This window comes from Rhipicephalus microplus, chromosome 6 (assembly GCF_043290135.1).
Source record: "Rhipicephalus microplus isolate Deutch F79 chromosome 6, USDA_Rmic, whole genome shotgun sequence".
Taxonomy (NCBI): Eukaryota; Metazoa; Arthropoda; class Arachnida; order Ixodida; family Ixodidae; genus Rhipicephalus; species Rhipicephalus microplus.
In genome coordinates, this window is record NC_134705.1 from 77,786,614 (window position 1) to 77,805,273 (window position 18,660).

General features: G+C 43.8%; 1 protein-coding gene and 1 long non-coding RNA gene across 5 annotated transcripts in view; one reads left to right on the top strand and one right to left on the bottom strand.

Moving 5' to 3' along the window:
- LOC119167582 (uncharacterized) overlaps positions 1–4,876 on the bottom strand; it is a 212,831-nt gene extending 207,955 nt beyond the window's left edge. For all 3 annotated transcript variants that reach the window (XM_075866089.1, XM_075866090.1, XM_037419085.1), the window contains exon 1: positions 4,736–4,876. In XM_075866089.1, coding sequence (XP_075722204.1) covers positions 4,736–4,832 — 97 coding nt within the window. In that variant the 5' untranslated portion in view covers positions 4,833–4,876. The remainder of the gene's footprint in view (positions 1–4,735) is intronic.
- LOC142765322 (uncharacterized) overlaps positions 4,428–18,660 on the top strand; it is a 49,274-nt gene continuing 35,041 nt past the window's right edge. For both annotated transcript variants that reach the window (XR_012884184.1, XR_012884185.1), the window contains exon 1: positions 4,428–4,535. This is a non-coding gene — a long non-coding RNA (uncharacterized LOC142765322). The remainder of the gene's footprint in view (positions 4,536–18,660) is intronic.

The window sequence follows — 18,660 nt, forward strand, 5'->3', positions numbered from 1 at the left end:
GCGCGATCGTTGAGAATAAGTTGACATCAGCAGCATCGATACAACGAATAGAAGCAATAAATACCAGGCCCCAGCAGGAATAGAACCCCAGCACTCTGCGTGGCAATCATGCATTCTACCACAGCGTTCTGAGTCAGTTTTCGGAACTACTTTTCAAATAGCATCTAGTGTTCGTGAAACTTCAATTGCGGTTGCAGTGCTGGCCATCTCATTTTATAAACATTTCATGTATACTCCTACTATGAAGCCACCACGTCGCGTAAACCTACATAGTATTTAGGTGCCATGCGCTAAAGTTCATTTATTTAGCAGCGTCCAAGAATACAACGTTCGCAAGCACCAGCGCTCCATATCAGCTTATCTGTTCTGGTGATGCCAACAGGCTCATGTGCCTGTTGGCATCATTGCGCACAAAGAGACAACAGTTTATATAACCATCTGCAGCTGTTGAACATATGTCTGTTTGTGGAACATTTGTACAGTGTCAATTTTTATGAAAGGCAACACAGGAGCGCGTCTCCTCTGTGCTCAGGCGGCTGCTGGGTGCGCGTTCAAGAGGCGGCTGCTGGGAGCGCGTTCAAGAGGGAGTGAGAGCAACCGCGGCCTCTTTTCGCGTTATTTTGCGGCGAGCAAAACAAGCAGGTAATGGTAATAGAACGAGCGGCAAGATTGGAAGTCGCTCCCCCTTCAAGTTGATTACCGGGCTGTTGCCTAATCTTCTTGAAGGAGGAGGACTTTGCAGCCTTGCCAGTGGTTCCAAATCATTATTGACTGCTTGTTTAGGTCACCGCGAGATGACGCGATAAGAGGCCGTGGTTCTTCTCGCTTCCACTTAAAGGCGCTGCCAGTAGCAGCCCGAGCGCGCACGCCACGCGCTCCTGTGTCCTTTTTATAAAAAAATCACACTTTATGTATATAGAGCACCATTTCATAACTTGTCGCTCGATTAAAAATACAGTATGGTCACCTTCACCCGACATGTTATGCGTAACATATCAATTCGCAAGGTACCTGGGACGTGTTCAATTGTTCGTATTATGTTTTTTACTTCAATATATACCAACAAGAACGATCGAGTAAAACATTATACTGGATGTTTGTCTCATCTAGTTTCCGTGTTCTTTCTAGGCCTCATTAGTGTCAAAGTTCAGTACATATGTGTATCACCATAAGAATTACATATAACTTACGTGTCAAATATTGTTGGAAAGAAGATATGCCTGATAATGAACTATGGAAGCAGATTTCTTTGAACTTGTCAGCTGAATTACACATGTTATATCTAATTATTAAGGTTATATTCCTAAGATTTCCTGCTGATCAGTGAATGGTTCCTTTAAGGAAAGTCAGCAGGATATATACAGAGCGTGCGCAAAAAAGTATCACAGTGCAAGAGACTGCTATATCAAAACATGCTATGTCACCCAAAATATTAGGTGCATGCCCATCCTCATTATCTCCCGCAAAGCGTGAATATACTTTGAGATTTCATTGGTGCTCGTGGTATAGGCATATTCTTTGCGCATTGATTACATGACATCGCCGACACAGTAGTATTCGTGATTTTTCTTGTTTTTATAAAGACAGGCCTTTCAGAATTCTCTTTCATATACAGTCATACCACGAACAACAATGGCTGCATAATCTATGAAAGACTTATGTAGTTTTGCATTTCTTGCAGGGGTGATAAATGCCGCCCGCGTCGCCATTATCCCGAAATTTTATTTGTTAATAGAAAAACTGACTTGGTGAATCGGTATTGCGCAAATAAAATTTAAAGCCCTGAAGGAGTCCATACAGAATAATGAAATTAACTCGTCAACATCTACTTTGTCTGCTAGTGAAAGCCCCCAAATATCCAAAAATATCTAAATGTGAGCAATAATAGAAACACAAAAAAGGATATATATATATATATATATATATATATATATATATATATATATATATATATAGTTCAAAAATCTTCTTCCTTCACCTTACTCTCAATAACGCCAGCAAATATTATAAGCTGGTAGTTGCGGCAGCGTCGCGCACGATGCCAGCACTAAGTGCTTTAGCTTTGAAGTGAGCAATTTTACTTGTATAGAAACCTCGTTGGTAAGAAACGTTTGTCTGTGGAAACAGACTGCCATGAAATTCTTTCTTTTCGCATGGATTTAATACAACTGCGATTACTTTCGATTGAATAAAAGTTCATACTAGCCAGGAGCTTATAAGCGACTAGCTGTCGATGAGCATGCGGGCGAGAAACCTGCGATAGTAGCTTCAATGCACGAACTGTAAATGGCTTTTCCAACAGCGTGGGGGTGGCATTGCTCTTGTTATGGCCACGTGATCTTTAGGCAGCAGCAACCAATCCACTAAAATTGCCTTGAATACTACACCTCAAGCTAGTGGACTTCCTTTAATGAAGCGTTTTTTTTTTTTTTGCTGTAAGACTGTCAACTATTTTATATGCAAAGCATTTCTTAGCGAACTTCGGCAACTTTGAGCATATTTTTTTTATCTCTCTATCCGCTTACGCTTGGGCACTCTCGTGGTCACCGTCATAACTTGGCGTGATCTAAAATTAGCATGGTAGGGTGAGATGGTTTGACAAGTATGACGCAATGGTCAAGACAATAATAATGTTACAATTTCATCGCATAGATCGTCAAACACTTCCCGCCAGACAGTGGAGAACACCTACGGGCGGTATGTGCCGCTGGTACTTTGGTATGTGCCGCAAGTGATTGACACTTACCCCCGTATTCTAGAACGTCCCTTCACTCAACGCTTCACCTTCCCCTGAGAAAGCTGATGGGAGAGCCGTCTCTAGGCACGGCAATTCATTGCATATCAGCAACAATCTGCTGTGATTCTTGAGTAGCGCAGCGTCATTTTGAGCCGAGCTGTGGCGCAGTGCCCAGCTCTGTCAAGTGAAGGCTGAAAGTCGAGTCGAGGAGCGTTTATGAATACGGGGGTTAGTGTCTACCCAGGAACGATGATAACACACATTGGCAGTTTTAGCGCGCGAGCGTTAAAAATACCCGACATTGGTGACGTTGACCTGACGAATGGAAACCATAAATTTCAGGGTCCCAGCTGGAATCGAATCCAATCATTCTGCGTGGCAATGAAGCATTGTACCACAGAGGTATAGACACGCCAGGTATCGGAATAACTTTTCAAATAGACGCAAACCTTCATGAAACGTCAATAGTGATTGTAGTGCTCCCTACTTAATTTTATAAACATTACATAGGTACTCAATTGATACAGCCGTAACGTCGGGTTAACGCCAATTGTGGTTAGTTGCCTTGCACTGAAGTTGATTTAGGCCGCAGTGTCCAGGGCCAGCGCCCCCACAAGCATCAACGCTTCATATGAGCTCCTGGTGTTACTAATATACTAATATGCATGTTCCAGTGTGCATAGTTGCGCAAATGCAAACAACTGGTTAGATAAACATCTGCAACTCTTCAACAGATGTCTGTGCGAGCAACATTTGTACATATATCGCTACATAACCAACCCGTCCGTGCGCTTTGAACGTCTTCATCATAATAAAACAGTTAGACAACCATTCACTCAACTGAACGTTCATCAGTTCTCATTATTCCCTCATGCTTTTTTACTATGGAACAAGTTACCTCAGGTGGTCGTTAATGCGGACACGACACAATCGTTCGCCCATCTCGTCAATGACCTAACACTTGATTTTCATTATGCAATATATTAAGTTCCTCATTAGTGCTGAGATTTTTTTCTGTTTCGGTATGAATGCTATTATTGCTATGTATTATTTATATTTTCCTTGATGTTGAGAATTTCCTTATTTTTGTTCCCAGTTTTTGTATTTTCTTATATTTTTATATTCTGTTTTGTCCCTGATATTTGTTACCCACTCCTGCTTGGGCCCGAATAGGGCCTGCAGTATTTGCAAATAAATAAATAAATAAGTAATAATTGTCATTTCATGACGTGTCGCTCAATAAAATATGCAATACGGTCACCTTCCCTGAGCATGCTTCGCATAACGTGGATTCCCAGGTACGCGGAATCTGCCAGATTTTTTTTCGCTGGCAGAAGATGTTTGGATGAATTCGATGATCAAGGTTATTCACTTTTTACGAAATCATACTTACATGCATTATGAATTCACTCATAATAAAAAATACACGGTTCGTTTTTTCGATCAACTAATCAGTTCACAAACCACATTATGTAAGCGTCACCTATGTAATCTCTGGCAAACCACACTCAAGCAGGAGGCATTATCTCGCGCTAATAAAAAAAGTAATTTATCTAAATAGTGGTGTCTACCGCGCTGTTAAAACTACCGAACAAAAATTAGAAAATCATTGCTGTCACGCACAAAGCGAACGTGCTTTAGAAAAAAAAGTTATGTGTAGTGACGTCACCAACAAAAGCCAAATGAATAGCCGTGTGGCTCTTCAGACGTTACTGTGTTTCAGCAACCAATGCAGGCACATCAACGAAGTGGGAATGAAGCTTACATAATTCAAGAGTCACCATGGAATGTTTTCCAGGTAACCACTGGAGTTATGTGCTGTAGTGATATACAGTGGCACTGCCACTGATGAGCGCTGAAAAATTATTTGCAGCATTGTACACACAGGCGCTTAAGACGTTCGAGTATGTTCGAGTATGCCTCAAAGCTAACCTTTGCTAGGGGTGAAGCTTTATATTTGAAAGCGCAAATTTACACAAGCGTTATTCTGATGCTTACCTATATAGAATCCCACAAATAATATTCCTAGAAGAGCAGAAGTAGTGCTCCAGCGAGAAGCCATGGGAACCACGGAAAGCGCAGAAACAAACGACATGGCAGCACTCAGTTGTGTGTGTGCGTTACGTTTTTCTGGTGGAGTGTCAGGGTTGGCTGAAAAAAAAAAAAATCCAACAACCTTGCTTTGGCCTTATGATTTATTTTCCTTGCCCACTTTTTCCTGCAGGCACGAGTTATTTGAAGGGCAGTTTTTTATATAAATATATGTAAGAACCGCATCGGCATAATGCGATTATGAAAACATTTGTTCGCTCGTGATCACTGAGTGTATAATGTATTGGCCATTTTCAGGTTAAGAATGTACAATTCATACTGAATCTGGCCTGTCGCAGGTGTGATTGTCTTTTAGAGTGTTTTTTCCTCTACTATGAGATAATAGCGCCATGCTTCATGTTTTTTATGTCAGCATGAAATAGAGTATGTGGCAAAAACGAGAGGAACTCTATGTGCAAGGTGTAACGAAAAGAATTCTATTAGCTATAGCATCGCATGCACAACAGCATTGCGTCCGCAGGTGCCAGTGCGAGCGATACTGCACATTATCCCGAACTAATGAGATGAATGCATTTGCACCGATAAGGGAAGAACATGCTGAATCGGAATCATTGAATTACGCACACTACCGCCACCACATGCCTCACGTGGCATTGGTTCTCGCGTCGACACGTGATGTAGGCTTCGTTGTCTTGGAGCGTAGTTAGTTCTCTAGACTGACAATCATAAATTTCGCTGTTTAAATTTTTACCATTATATTGGGGAAGAACTAAACGTATGGTACTTTACAAGAGGTGATGCCTAAAGAAAATGGAATCACCTCCTAAGAAACCAGTAAAATGGTTAGGTACTAATTGAAGCGACCACGTGGTGTGTGTGGCTGGCCATACGATAAGTATCAATCTCCTTTCTCGAGGTGTCGGCAAAAACATTGTATATTAGGTGGCATTATTAACGCAATTTATTGTAGATGCACCGGATACTTTATGACAACAAATAACCACCATGATTGATGAGTAGGCAAATTCTTGTGGTAGCTGTAGTCGCAAGCTGGGTGATAATAATCAGCCAAAGTGGTGTGACCGCAAGAAGAGCATCGCTGCTTCAGCGCGAAACTTAAGACAAGGTATAGGCATCGCGCGGCATGTTTGAAAGTTATTGAACATGATAGCTGAACTAGGGGAAACGCAACGCCAGTCTTATGTCACCTGTAGCCCAGCGGAGACGTATCCTAGGGCACGTTCACACTTGGCATTGAAAAGAGTGAAAGTGGCGAAACTCTCCGGATACTCACTCGTTTCGCCGCCCAAGTGACCGGAAAACCATGTAGCGCGGCCGACGCGCAAAAATTGGTCTGAGACCGTTTTTTCCACCAAGTGAAACCGGATCAGGTTTTCGGTTGACGACCTTGGTTGCGCTAAATAAAAGCGCGTGACCTGACGAGAAAGCCGCAGATTCAACATGGCGGCAAAGGCTCGGCAGTGGCTCATATCGGCTCAAATTGCAAACTACCGCGCAGCACGTGAGGCTTCACGGCCTCAACGAGGAAGCGTTCATCGAGAGCCTGCTTTTGGATTACGATTGCCGAGAACTTTGGAAATAGATGGTGCAGCAGCAGAGAGTCGGCATGCCCCACCGTGTCTGGCTTGGTGTGCAACTGGTTGAATCCTCCGATGTCACTGCCGGTGCATTCACTCGTGTTGTTTCTCCTGGCTTATCTCCAAAACAACGTTTGAAAAAGTGTGAGCTGTTTATTTTTACTACTTTGTGTGAATAACTAGAATTTGATACGAACTTTACTTCTGAGAAAGCAGGCAAAATGAAATGAATTTTCAATGTAACTAAAGCAGCGGTGGCCGGATGGGGCAGAACAAATGTTAACATCTTCGACACGTGTGGTCGTGGGTTTCCGGCCACTCGGGCGTTTTCGTTTTCTTTTCACATATCAACTGCGCATACTCCCTTAGGGCGTGCCTAGGTGGAGATCGTGGTACGCGTTCAAGGCAGGTAAGACAGGCGCACATCGGAGTTTAGCATGACTGCATCCTATGAGTGACGCCAGTGATTTAGGGACTTTACGACACTTGGGCAGAGGTCACCAACTCGCAGTGTGTTTAAATGTTGCCAAAATTACGACAAATGCGTAACAGCGATGCATTGTAAGAGCTAATCGCAAAGGCCAGGGTGACGATGCATCGGTTCCAATGACCATTCCCAGAAAGCGTCACAACCCCACCGACCAAGAGCATAGTGAGAAAAAAGTGAGAGATGAAAAAGGTCTGTTTGTGAGCCCTTCAGAGTGTGTGATCTTGGAGCAGTGGATAGTGTACCAGGCATCTTTTGTAGTGGACCGAGAAGTCGCGGACTCGACTCCCGTTGGCGGAACTGTTACTTTGCCATGTGATCGTGTACAGTTCGTCACTGAAGTCTTGGTGGACCACGTAATAAAACACTCTCGTTGTCAAGATATGGTGTCATCATTATGATCATAATCATCATCACCGTCGTCATCATTATGATTGTCAGCATCATCATCATTATCAGCCTGACTACGTCGACCACAGGACGAAGGCCTCTCCCAAGTTCCGCCAGTCAACTCGGTTCTGTGCTTGCTGCTGCCAATTTATACCCGCCAACTTCCTAAATTCATCTGCCCACCTAACCATCTGTTCCCCCCTAACCCGCTTGCCTTCTCTAGGAATCCAGTTAGTTACCCTTAATGACCAGTGGTTATCCTGTCTACGTGCTACATGCCCGGTCCAAGTACATTTCCTCTTCTTGATTTCAACTATGATATCCTTAACCCCGGTTTGATTCCTAATCCACTCTGTTTTCTTCTGGTCTCTTGAAGATACACCTATTAGTTTCCTTTCCATTGCTCGCTGCGTCGTCCTCAATTTAAGCTAAACCCTTTTCGTAAGTCTCCAGGTTTCTGCTCCGTAGCTAAGTACCGGCAAGATGCAGCTGTTATATACCCTTTTCTTGAGGCATAGGGGCAATCTGCCTGTCATAATTCGAGAGTACTTGCCAAGTGTGCTCCACTCCATTCTTATTCTTCTAGTTATATATATACTCGTGGTTCGGCCCCAAAAATATTACCTGTCCTAAGTAGAAAAAGTCTTTTTAACTTCAAGTGCACTATAGACTATTTTCAAAAATACACCACCTGACGGTGAGCTTTTCGTCAGTTTCGCTTCGCAAAGGAGCGTGAATAGCTAGCCCCATCATAATGGCATGGAAAGTGAGCCGTCGAATGCGTGAGTGCTGTGATGTTTGTGTTGGCGGCTAGTTCTTCGTACCATCCGCTCCAATCGCACCGCTTTCTAGCTTTATCGAGCGCCTAGTACGCTCTCATAAGCTTTACGAGCTGCTTCCATTGCACAATGAGCAGTATTTTGTACCCTTCAACGGGTTGAAAGAGCAGTTTGGCTTGTTATGACTGGCAATGCATGGATCCGCCCTGCAAGAGACTCTCATCGGTGTGCTATCCTGACGTGGTCCGCGTACTGCAGAAACACATGAGGTTTCTGTGTGCAATGCAAGAAACGCGCATCAGCGTCACCGGGACACACAGCCTGCGTCGTCTTTTGAGGTGCCCTCACAATGGCGGCAGACTGTACTTCACATCCGCGGCTCTAGGCACGCCCTTTTTCGAAAAGGGTTTCTCACCTGCCTCGAAACGCTGTTCTCTTCCGAGGTTGTACATTACTTTCGTTTTCTGCAGAATAATTTTAAGACCTACTTTCTGCTCTGCTTGTCTAACTCCGCAATCATGAGTTACAATTCGTCCCCTGAGGTACTCAGCAATGCAATTAAAGTATGGTGTGCACGGCCTCAGTTTTGTTTCTAGTTTACTTTTATAGTTTGCACAAGCAGGGGATGAATTATAGTTAAGCGAGTCGGACCTGGCAATGGGACGCAACTCTTGCTTATATAGTTTTTAATGCTCTGACTCTCTTCTGTGGCAATTCCCTTCCCAACCCTGCTGAAAAGCGAGCGAGAGACCGAGGGGTGTGTTGATTCGACAGTGTAGACTCGACTGACCATGCCGCGGAATAAAAGGAAGGGCCATGTGTGGAAAACCGTGTGGACAAGCATATAATTGCACGGCTTCGTTGATGTAGATACAAGTCAGGTATGACTTTGTTTTGAAACTATTTGCAGTTCTGTGAAAAATCATAGCGTCTATATTGACGACGTTGGATGCTAAGAACACTGTTTCGCCTGCCTTTTTGGCACATAAAACCCGCTTTTAATGCAAAAAAGTTTTTCCGATTCCACCTACCTTCGCATTCGTTGATATGCGAAGCACGCGGATGGAAGGCGACTGTGCCATCATTTTTCTATACAGCGAAACAAAACGAAATGTCGCTACATATGTGCACAGTAGTTGTACGTTCAAACATACGTTGAACAGTCACCTATGTTTTCAATATTCAGTTCTTTAATCGTGGGGCGCATCGATACATACAGCAACATGGGTGCTAGCAACACCTGAATCGAGAAGCAATGTTAGAAGGATGGCGGGCCTGGACACACCTACATGAGTCTACTTCAACGGATGGTGCATAACTGATGTTAGCATTAACACAACATGATGGCTGTGTCATATGAGTAGATATGTAATGCTTATAAAATAGGGTATTCAGCATTGGACACACAATAGACGTTTCACAAACATTACGCGTGAATAATGTATTCTCCCGAAGCAGTACAGACATCTGGCGTGAGTCTGTGGTAGAATACTTAATTGCACCGCAGAAAGCTCGGGTTTGATTCCTGCTGGGACCCTGATATCTATTATTTCCATTAGTCCGGTCAATGCTGTCAATGTGAGCCTTTTCTTGCCGCTCTAGTTTCAAAATTACTTATATCTGTTCTCGCCATTCCTAAGTAGATATAAAGAGTTAATCACCTATGCCACAAAGCCGCATGCCTGTGACACGTACTCACCTTTGTAATACAGGTATGTGCCCAACGTGTCTGGCAGAAAGGTTTTGGTGACGTAAGTGACGGGACTGTCACTTTATTCATGTGATGACCAGCGGGTGGTGTTCGTCAAACCATCTTACCTTTCCGTACTAATCTTGGTTCACCTTAAGTTAAGAAGTATCACGTGAGCACCTAGACGTAGGTGACTAGATAGATAGATAGATAGATAGATAGATAGATAGATAGATAGATAGATAGATAGATAGATAGATAGATAGATAGATAGATAGATAGATAGATAGATAGATAGATAGATAGATAGATAGATAGATAGATAGATAGATAGATAGATAGATAGATAGATAGATAGATAGATAGATAGATAGATAGATAGATAGATAGATAGATAGATAGAAAGTACCTGCAGTACACCTTGGCATTTAAAACTCGGCGTCTGGCTATAAGCAGCTTGCCGACGAGCCTTTGTGGGTTCGTGATGCAGAGGCGCCTGATAGGTGTTACGCTTACGGCTAGCTTTGATAGTGATATCAGACAGAAGTAGTAATAGTTTACCTAGCTGTCATAGTAGTAGCAGTGCAAATAGTAGCAGAAGGAACAATATTGTAGTAAAGCGAGGCCGCAACGGTTATGCGCCTGTGAAATGGAGTGAAGAAACAGCATAACTTCCCCTGGAAGCCACATCGGACCGTACCTCGTCACTCAGATGTTACGATCACCACATTTCGAAGTCATCAACATCATCACTGTTTAGTTTTTCTTTCAAAGGTCTCAGTTGGCGTAATGCATAAGGGGGGGGGGGGTAACATAAAATGTTAGACGTGTAACTTTTCAAGTCCCAAATTCGGAACACAATTTTTGGAGCAATGGAATACCTGTACAAGTGCAAAAACAGGGAGAAGAGCCTATATTTCAAGAAATATTACAACATGAGGCAACCAGTGTGGTAAACGCATACAATATCTGCTTTTTTTTAGCGCTGAAGTGTTAACACTAGCAATGCCTGTTCTCGCCATTTTTAGGTAAATATAAATAATCACCTGTGGCACATACCTGCATACCTGTGACACGTACCCAACGCAAGTCATGTCCCCTCATTAAAGCTATACAAGACTGGTCTGAAGTTGTCGCCTCATTGTCAATTCTGCGACTAATTACAATATATTGCACAGAAATTTTTTGTCATACCGCAGATATTCAACAATAGAACACGGCTTCTCATTATTCCGCTTTCGAAGTTTGCCTTAAATTTAACTGAAGAAATCGGTTAAACTTGAGCTCCTCAGGTGCGCATTATTGCCAGGAGATTGCCCTAATTGTCGTGTGTAGTTTCATTATATTTACTAAACAAGCAGTATTTCATTCTTGTATTCATAAATATTCCTCAATCAGACGTGGTGGAATAGAAGTAATATTTTCACAATTGTTTCCGTCGGCGTAATACAGCAGTCTAGAATACGAGCTCCATAGGGCATTACTTGTAGTTCTAATCTAATGTATTATGTAATAATGCCTGTTCATTTAAAACTTTTTGTAAAATCACGTAACATTCTTCAGAAAACCCTTTTTAATTTCAACTACGCATGCTTGACCTATTCCTCAGTGTGTATACGTATCATGATTTTCAAGAAAAAACGAACAAACAAGCAAGAAGGTAGGCTTGTCAGAATATTGTGCAGACAAACACGGTGTGCTTGAAATTTTTGGGAAAAACGACTACGCCACCCAGGTAACACAATCAATTCTACTACTTGAGGCCTCGAGGGATAGTATTCACCATGCACTCAGATGTTGCAGTCACGTTGCTGAGCCCAAATGGCATGTTGTTCAACTTGTATATGCCACCGGGAGGTTCAAACCCTGTTTTAGGCGATCACACTCAGCCATTAGTACATGCCAATGCGTATATTCAAGAAGATAATTTACGCGGTGCCTTCTAAACAGTGAAGAGAATCGGCTATTTGTAGCTTGCCTAAGCGGCGATAGTCAACGCAGAATCGAAAAGAGCCATTTTTTGCCTTTACCGATAGCACCAGTCAAGGCCAATGACTTTTACAAGGCTGTATGAGTCCAAGCTGAAGCATGTCGCCTTCTTGATGTGTAAAAATAGGGCGCTCTTCTGCAGAAACGTGGTAAGGCCGCTGTCGCAGAGGCGAGTGTCAACCAGTGTCGATGAGAGGACTGATAGTCGTGGTGCGGTCTACAGGTTTTTGAAAGTCAAAAGTTGACATGAACTTGTTAAGAGCAAGAAGTTGGCGGTGGGGATGGGGTGAGAGGTTTACTTCAATGACGATTGCGAAGGCTGACAAACTTGATTGCATCATCGTGACAACAGATGGGATTATCGGTAAGGTAAAAATCAACAATGTTGTCGACAGTTGTTACGCATCCTAAATTTTCACCACGGAGTAAGGCAATGTGGTAATAGCATTGCTTGATACGCAAGGTTAACGTCCCAAAACCACAATAAATTTATGAGAAACACCGTAGTGAAGGACCCCAGAAATTCCGACCACTTGGGGTTCTTTAACGTGCACCCAAATCTGAGCACACGGGCGTACAGCGTTTCACCTGCATCGAAAATGCAGCCGCCGCAGCTGGGATTTGATCCCGCGACCTACATTTAGGCTACATATATGTGGGGTCCTCGGGGTGGCGCTTTCTGTGCGCAATGGAGGGCAAATGACGTCGTGGCAAAGCAACGTCGTAGTTTATTAGGTAAGTTCATCAGCCACCGAATGCCTTACCCACTAGGCCACCACGGCTGGGCAATGGGGTAATAGCAGTGGTTTGTAATTAGCGTTATGGCTGACCCGGATGTAACAGTAAAAGGCGAGCTCATGAAACCTCAGCCCAGTAAGTCTCATCACAATAGTATTAGTAGTAGTAGTAGTAGTAGTAGTAGTAGTAGTAGTAGTAGTAGTAGAGACATGATCAAAGTTACTTTGAATGGAAAAATAAGTAAAGCAAAACGGTAGCGATGCTGCTATAAATCACGTTTCTGCACCAATACTTATCACGATAATCTTTACAGCTTCGCTGTCCCGCAGTGTTCGTGGCACTGGATAAAGTTTTTCGTCAAACATTTTAGCCGGCTATAGCTCTAGATGAGCGCGCAGGGTGGTTACGATATTTCGCGGTGGCGGCGTGGATGGTACAGCGTCATCTTCGCGGTGCCTCCGAGAAATAGCGTGGCGATTCCATGCGAATGGCGTGTTTTCGTCGACAGCTGAGATACAATTTATTCTAGATTTTAGCCGTGTAGAGCATCGCTTCGAAAGTTTTGCGCGAATACTGCAAGCTTGTCTCTGATTACTAGGATGCTGAAGGTGTCCTGTACGAATTGATGCGCTTTTGCATGACGGCCTAAGTGACTACGTTGTGGGTGGTGCCAGTATTCGTCGGCCTGCACGCTTCTCCAAGCACTACGCTAATGATCAAGAACCCTCGACCAAGGACCGATTCTAGGCTGCATATATGTGGGGTTCTCGGGGTGGTGCTTTCTGTGCGCAATTGAAGCAAATGACGTCGCTGCAAAGCAACGTCGTATTTTATTAAGTAAGTTCGTTACAAAATGGAAAGAAGCATACTCCGACATGTGCACATGCGAAAGTAACACGTACTCCAGATGCTCCTTTGCCTGTCTCCTCTGGCGGTCGCTAATGCAGTGATTGCGCAGGGCACACTTTTTACTACGCTGAATTTAAGGCGCAGTGCGTGTAAACGGGGCCCACTTTTATTGTACTGCCACTCTCACATACTCCCTGGAACACCTGTGCAGCGACCCAAAATGAGCATTGTTTGTCCTCCCCTTCTCGTTCAAGGGCGGAGAAAAAATAGGTCACCGTATGACATCTACAAACACACATATGGCTGCGACTTTAATTTCGTAAAAGGAAGCAAAAGCGTATAACGATACGATGAGTCTTGTAGGCACTAAATTACGTCGGCTCATGCAAGTCAGAAACAGAAGTGTTTGCGGAATAGGTGTTGTAAGGCCATTTTTTGAGTAGCTGTGTTCGCCAGAATATTAGACAGCCAGAATATCAGACAGACATTCAAACACATTTTGGAGAGAATATGTTCATTTTGATGCAAGTATGCGGATTATTGGTTACGATGCATTTTCTGGAACGGCTTTGAACAACCTATTTTATAAGGTCTCGCAGAAGATTCAAAATGTAGTAAGAAAAAAATTTGGATGAGTTGATTCATAGCTGTGCGCATGGTTGAGAGCCAGGAGAGTGAAGAGAAGGATGCGAAACCAGCCCCATTCTAGGATATGATAAGTAGGAGGCCCTCCGATGAACTCCCCCCCCCCTCCTTCAGAAGGCGATACATGCACACACCTAAGAGTGTATGTCCCACGAACGCTATGTTCGCATCTTTTGATCTTATGCAAGTTCCCCACCACGGTGGCCTAGTAGCTAAGGTGCTCGGCTGCTGACCGCAGGTCGCGGGATCGAATCCCGGCTGCGGCGGCTGCATTTTCGATTGAGGCGGATTTGTTGTAGGCCCGTGTGCTCAGATTTGGGGGCACGGTAAGGAACCCCAGGTGATTTAAATTTATGGAGCCTTCCCTTATGGCATCTCTCATGATCATAAATGATGGTATTGGAACGGTAAACCCCGCATATCAATGAATCTTCTTCAAGTTACTGCCTTAGAAAGGAGCCATCCCTAACAAAAAATATTACAAAGAATGTATTGTAAAACTATTGGTCCAATTTAGCATTTTGCGCTGAAGAGTACATTGTCCACTGAAAAGTGATTTTAGCTCATCATTGTCACTCGTTGAAAACTAGCCATTGAATTTTTCTAAATTCTTTAGTGGCGAAGCTTCATATGACGTAGCTTGTGCGTACCTCGTCATAGTGCGTAATCACTGGTGGCACATCTCCGAAAGAGCGGTCATTAGAATGTCCGCTGGCGGGCGATATTTGTATATGATTAATATGACGAAAAGATGTGAGAGTGCGGTACTTGGAGTGTTCACTAGGTAGACGGATGGATGGACGGGCGTACAGATGAATGGAAGGACTGACGGCTGCACGAATAGGCGCACGGACGGAAGGAAACAGACAGACGAATGAACGAACGAACGGAAGAACGGACGTACGAATGGACAGCCACACAGACAGACGCATGGATGGACGAAAGCAAAAAAGAATGAACGGACAGAGGCATGGATGGACTTACTAACGCTTCGCCCCACCAATCATCAATCACTCCGTGGATGTGCTGCGATTTTCTATAGAGAAGTGTGGTTGAATAAGAGTAGACATGTTATTGAAAGTAAACTGAGCACTGAGAATTCATTTTTACACTCTTTTAATGATTCTTGAGCCACAAATAAAGAAGCATTGAAATTCTGTGATATATTTCCTGAAAATAGTATACATACAGCACGTTTTATTATTTGCTAAATTTTTGTTAGACATACATAATACATGTATAAATGCTCCCTCAATACGCAAAGTTCCTACTGAGGCGCATGCGCTGAGTAACAGGCTTCAGTACACATTCTCCAAAATGTCTTACATGAGGCTCTTAAAGAGTGTGTATTGAGGCACGTAATTACACTGCCCTTCTCAAGGGCCGAAGTATTCATACTCGGTGCGTAAGTTCTGTTAAAGCTTCTGGGTGCACATTAGCTGCTTTATATGAGCGCACAGCTGTCTGTTAATGCTCACTCCTGACGAATTCTGGCATAAACAACCACAGTAGGGGTGCACAGTTCGCGTGGTATAGCAAAAACGATTGATCGCTTGCTATGAAGCTTCAGCGTTTTTCAAAACATTTGCGTGGCTTGTGCGTCCCTCGTAGTACGTAACCACCTGTGGCACATACCTGAAATAGCAGTCCTTACGATTTTGACCTCCAAGGTGGTTCCGGTGAGAGATTTCTTCTGTGCGTTGTTGAACAATAAAAGATAGTGCTCAATGCACATATTGATGGCTGCTATGGGGGAATGAGAGACAGGAGCATTCGGCCTTTAGGTAACGTGCACGCTGCGATCCCCATTAGCAGCTATTGGCATGTACATTGAGCATGATCTGACAAGAAAGGGTTGCTACGTTATACTCGCTGGGTGTAACCTTTTTGGTTTTAGAAAGGTTTAGCGAGCGTTGGGCCGCATAGCCATGAATGCAGTGACCTAGTATATACCAAGAACTCGAGGTAGTAAAAGGTGGGAAGTAAACCCGAAGCGCAAGCCGTAAAAAAGTGTGCATGTGCCACCTCCCGTTTAGTCCTTGGAATGTCAGCTGGATGGCGGTGCTTCTATATGGAGAATCTATGATGAAAAAATTCGAGATGGTTTTACTTGGAGTGCTGAATAGATGGACGAACGGACACACAGACAGATGCATGGATGGACGCATGAACAGACGCAGGTGCGGATGCATGGACGAACGCAGGGACGGACGCACAAACAGACGCACGCACGGACGGGTTGATGGACGCATGGACGGTTACACAGACGTACGCAGGAATGGACGGATGCATGAACGAATGGACGGACGAATGCTTCGCCCCACTCCCCATCATTCTATCCGTTGATATGCTGCCATTTTTTTTTTCATATTAAACTGGGCGAGAACTATGTAACCAAGAAACGGGCACAAATCCAAATTGAATGATTCATACGGAGTCACACAAAGAAGTAAAGTTTTTATAAGTTGTGTTACCTTTCATTTTGTTTTAGGAGCTTTGGTGCAGCAAATATTTCGTATTGTGAATGGTGTTCTACGTGAATAAAAATATGAGAAAAAGAAATGGTGGCATACATTATTACCGCAAAGAGGACAGCGTGAGAAAGCGAAACTGCATTACATGAAGGGGTTACAGAAGGTCAAGATGCTACAATCACTCAGGCTGAAGTGATGCACGAGTAAACATTTTTGTGCACCTGTCGAGGGGTGCAAGCTTTAAACGGCGACAATATTACCATAAGAAAAGAAACGCTAAACCACAACTTTGACTGCGCATCTCGGAACACTCTGGGCAAAGTACCATCACGGCGCTAAAGAAACGCATAACTCCTCGTCCAGAAACATGGTTTCAAACTTGCTCCCACACATTGAAAAATATACTGCAATAGCACACCCAAGCTAGCGTTATATGGGAGTAGCACTGTGCAGAAAGACACAACTGTGCTGCGGTGCGTCGAGCCATGGTCCTTTCATTCTTTTTTTTTTGGTCACAAAAATCCCGCATCACTCAATGGGACAGCTTCATACACCACCCACACTTTTCCACACTGCGGCGCTAGCGTAGATAGAGGGCGCAGATGCTGGTTGATTTCTATGTGCGCGTAGGAGTAACAGGGTGGCTAATTAGAACGCGAACATAGAAGTCGTGGTCATTGGAGAGTACATAGGAATGGGTAAAAAAAGCCGCGTATATCAAAACTCAGCTGCGTTATTACATCGGCGTACGCAAAATCAAAAGCTTTCGTTTCGAAATAGCAGGTAGTGCCTAGCAGCTCACAGCAGTATAACCTCATTTTAATCTTTAAAATGAAGGGCGCAAATCATGAAATTAAATAAGTAAGAAAAAAACAGAAGTTGAACATTCCTCTTCGTCTTGTGCTGTCTCACTCTGGGCTTTCAATTTTTCCACTTTACCCCTAACGATATCCCTCAAGAGGTGCTCAAGGCAATTTGTGCCAAGCGACCCTGATATACAGATTTGTTTATTGGCATGCGAACTTTTATTGACTTCTTCTTCATGCCATATAGAATAAATGACAATTATTCCGAAAATGAACGTTACGTGCACCCAGAGCGTGGCTGCTCCGCTAACTGTAGTGAAAACTATGCTAACCTTTCAGTCATCTAGAACCAGTCACAGTGTTCGGTTTAAGCTTGAAAGCGACTACGGAGGAATCAAGAAATTTAGGAACGCTACGAATGCACGTAACTTGACAGGCGGACTCAGTCAAAACAGTGCCAGCAATCAAGGATTTAGGCAATTTGACAACGTGCACCGTGGGCCACTTTGACAATAATATTAGCTGCTATAATTTCTTAGCGAGTACAAGGAGAACGATAGTATCTGAAGAAGTATACTTGATGGCTGAAGGATATGGCAGAATTTCACATTGTGACCCTCGACGCCGCAGCTTCAGCACACGGGCTGAGCACGTTCAAAGAAATGCTGCTGGGAACACTCAGTCATGAAGTGTCGTCTCATGAAAGGTGAAGGCTCAGGAGCTTGGACTGTCACTGACTCTCGCTGTGTGCCACGGCCGGGACGATAGGTGCCCATTTGTTCAGATGCTAATGTGTCTGTCATGAAGTGTCGTATTATGAAAGGTGAAGGCTCAGGAGCTTGGACTGTAGCTGACTCTCGCTGTGTGCCACGGCTGGGACGATAGGTGCCCATTAGTTCAGATGCTAATGTGTCTCGACGTGGCCAAGTTCTTCCTTGTTCAGTGTAGTCCAAACGCACACTGCAGGTGGCAAAAGAACACAAGGTGCTACTGGCGTTGAGTACTGTGTAGAATATGTGACATCGTGCTGCCGCAGTTATTCACGCACGATTTACCGAATAGTTGAAGAAAGGGCGGTGGGCGGACTCACATTCACACTTGCGACTGTTGTTACATTTGCCAGTCACCATTATTTCGGTGTGAAGCGACGTGTCTTCAACGTCTAAAAAGTACTGCAGTGGCGCAAAACTTTTCAGACAGTGGCGAGATCTTCTCAACCTATCACAAAGTTCTGAACATCTTCGGCGATACCCTTGAGAAGATGTCCGACCTTATCTTCTTGCGACATCCATGGGTTTATAATCTTGCACAGCTTAGGGATTTCCTCGATATATGTGGTGCAAGTCTCCAAAGACGTCTGAGCTCTTTGAGCAAGTGTCCTCTCAGTGCGTTTACTCTTGCAGCCTGAGTCAACGAAACATTTCTT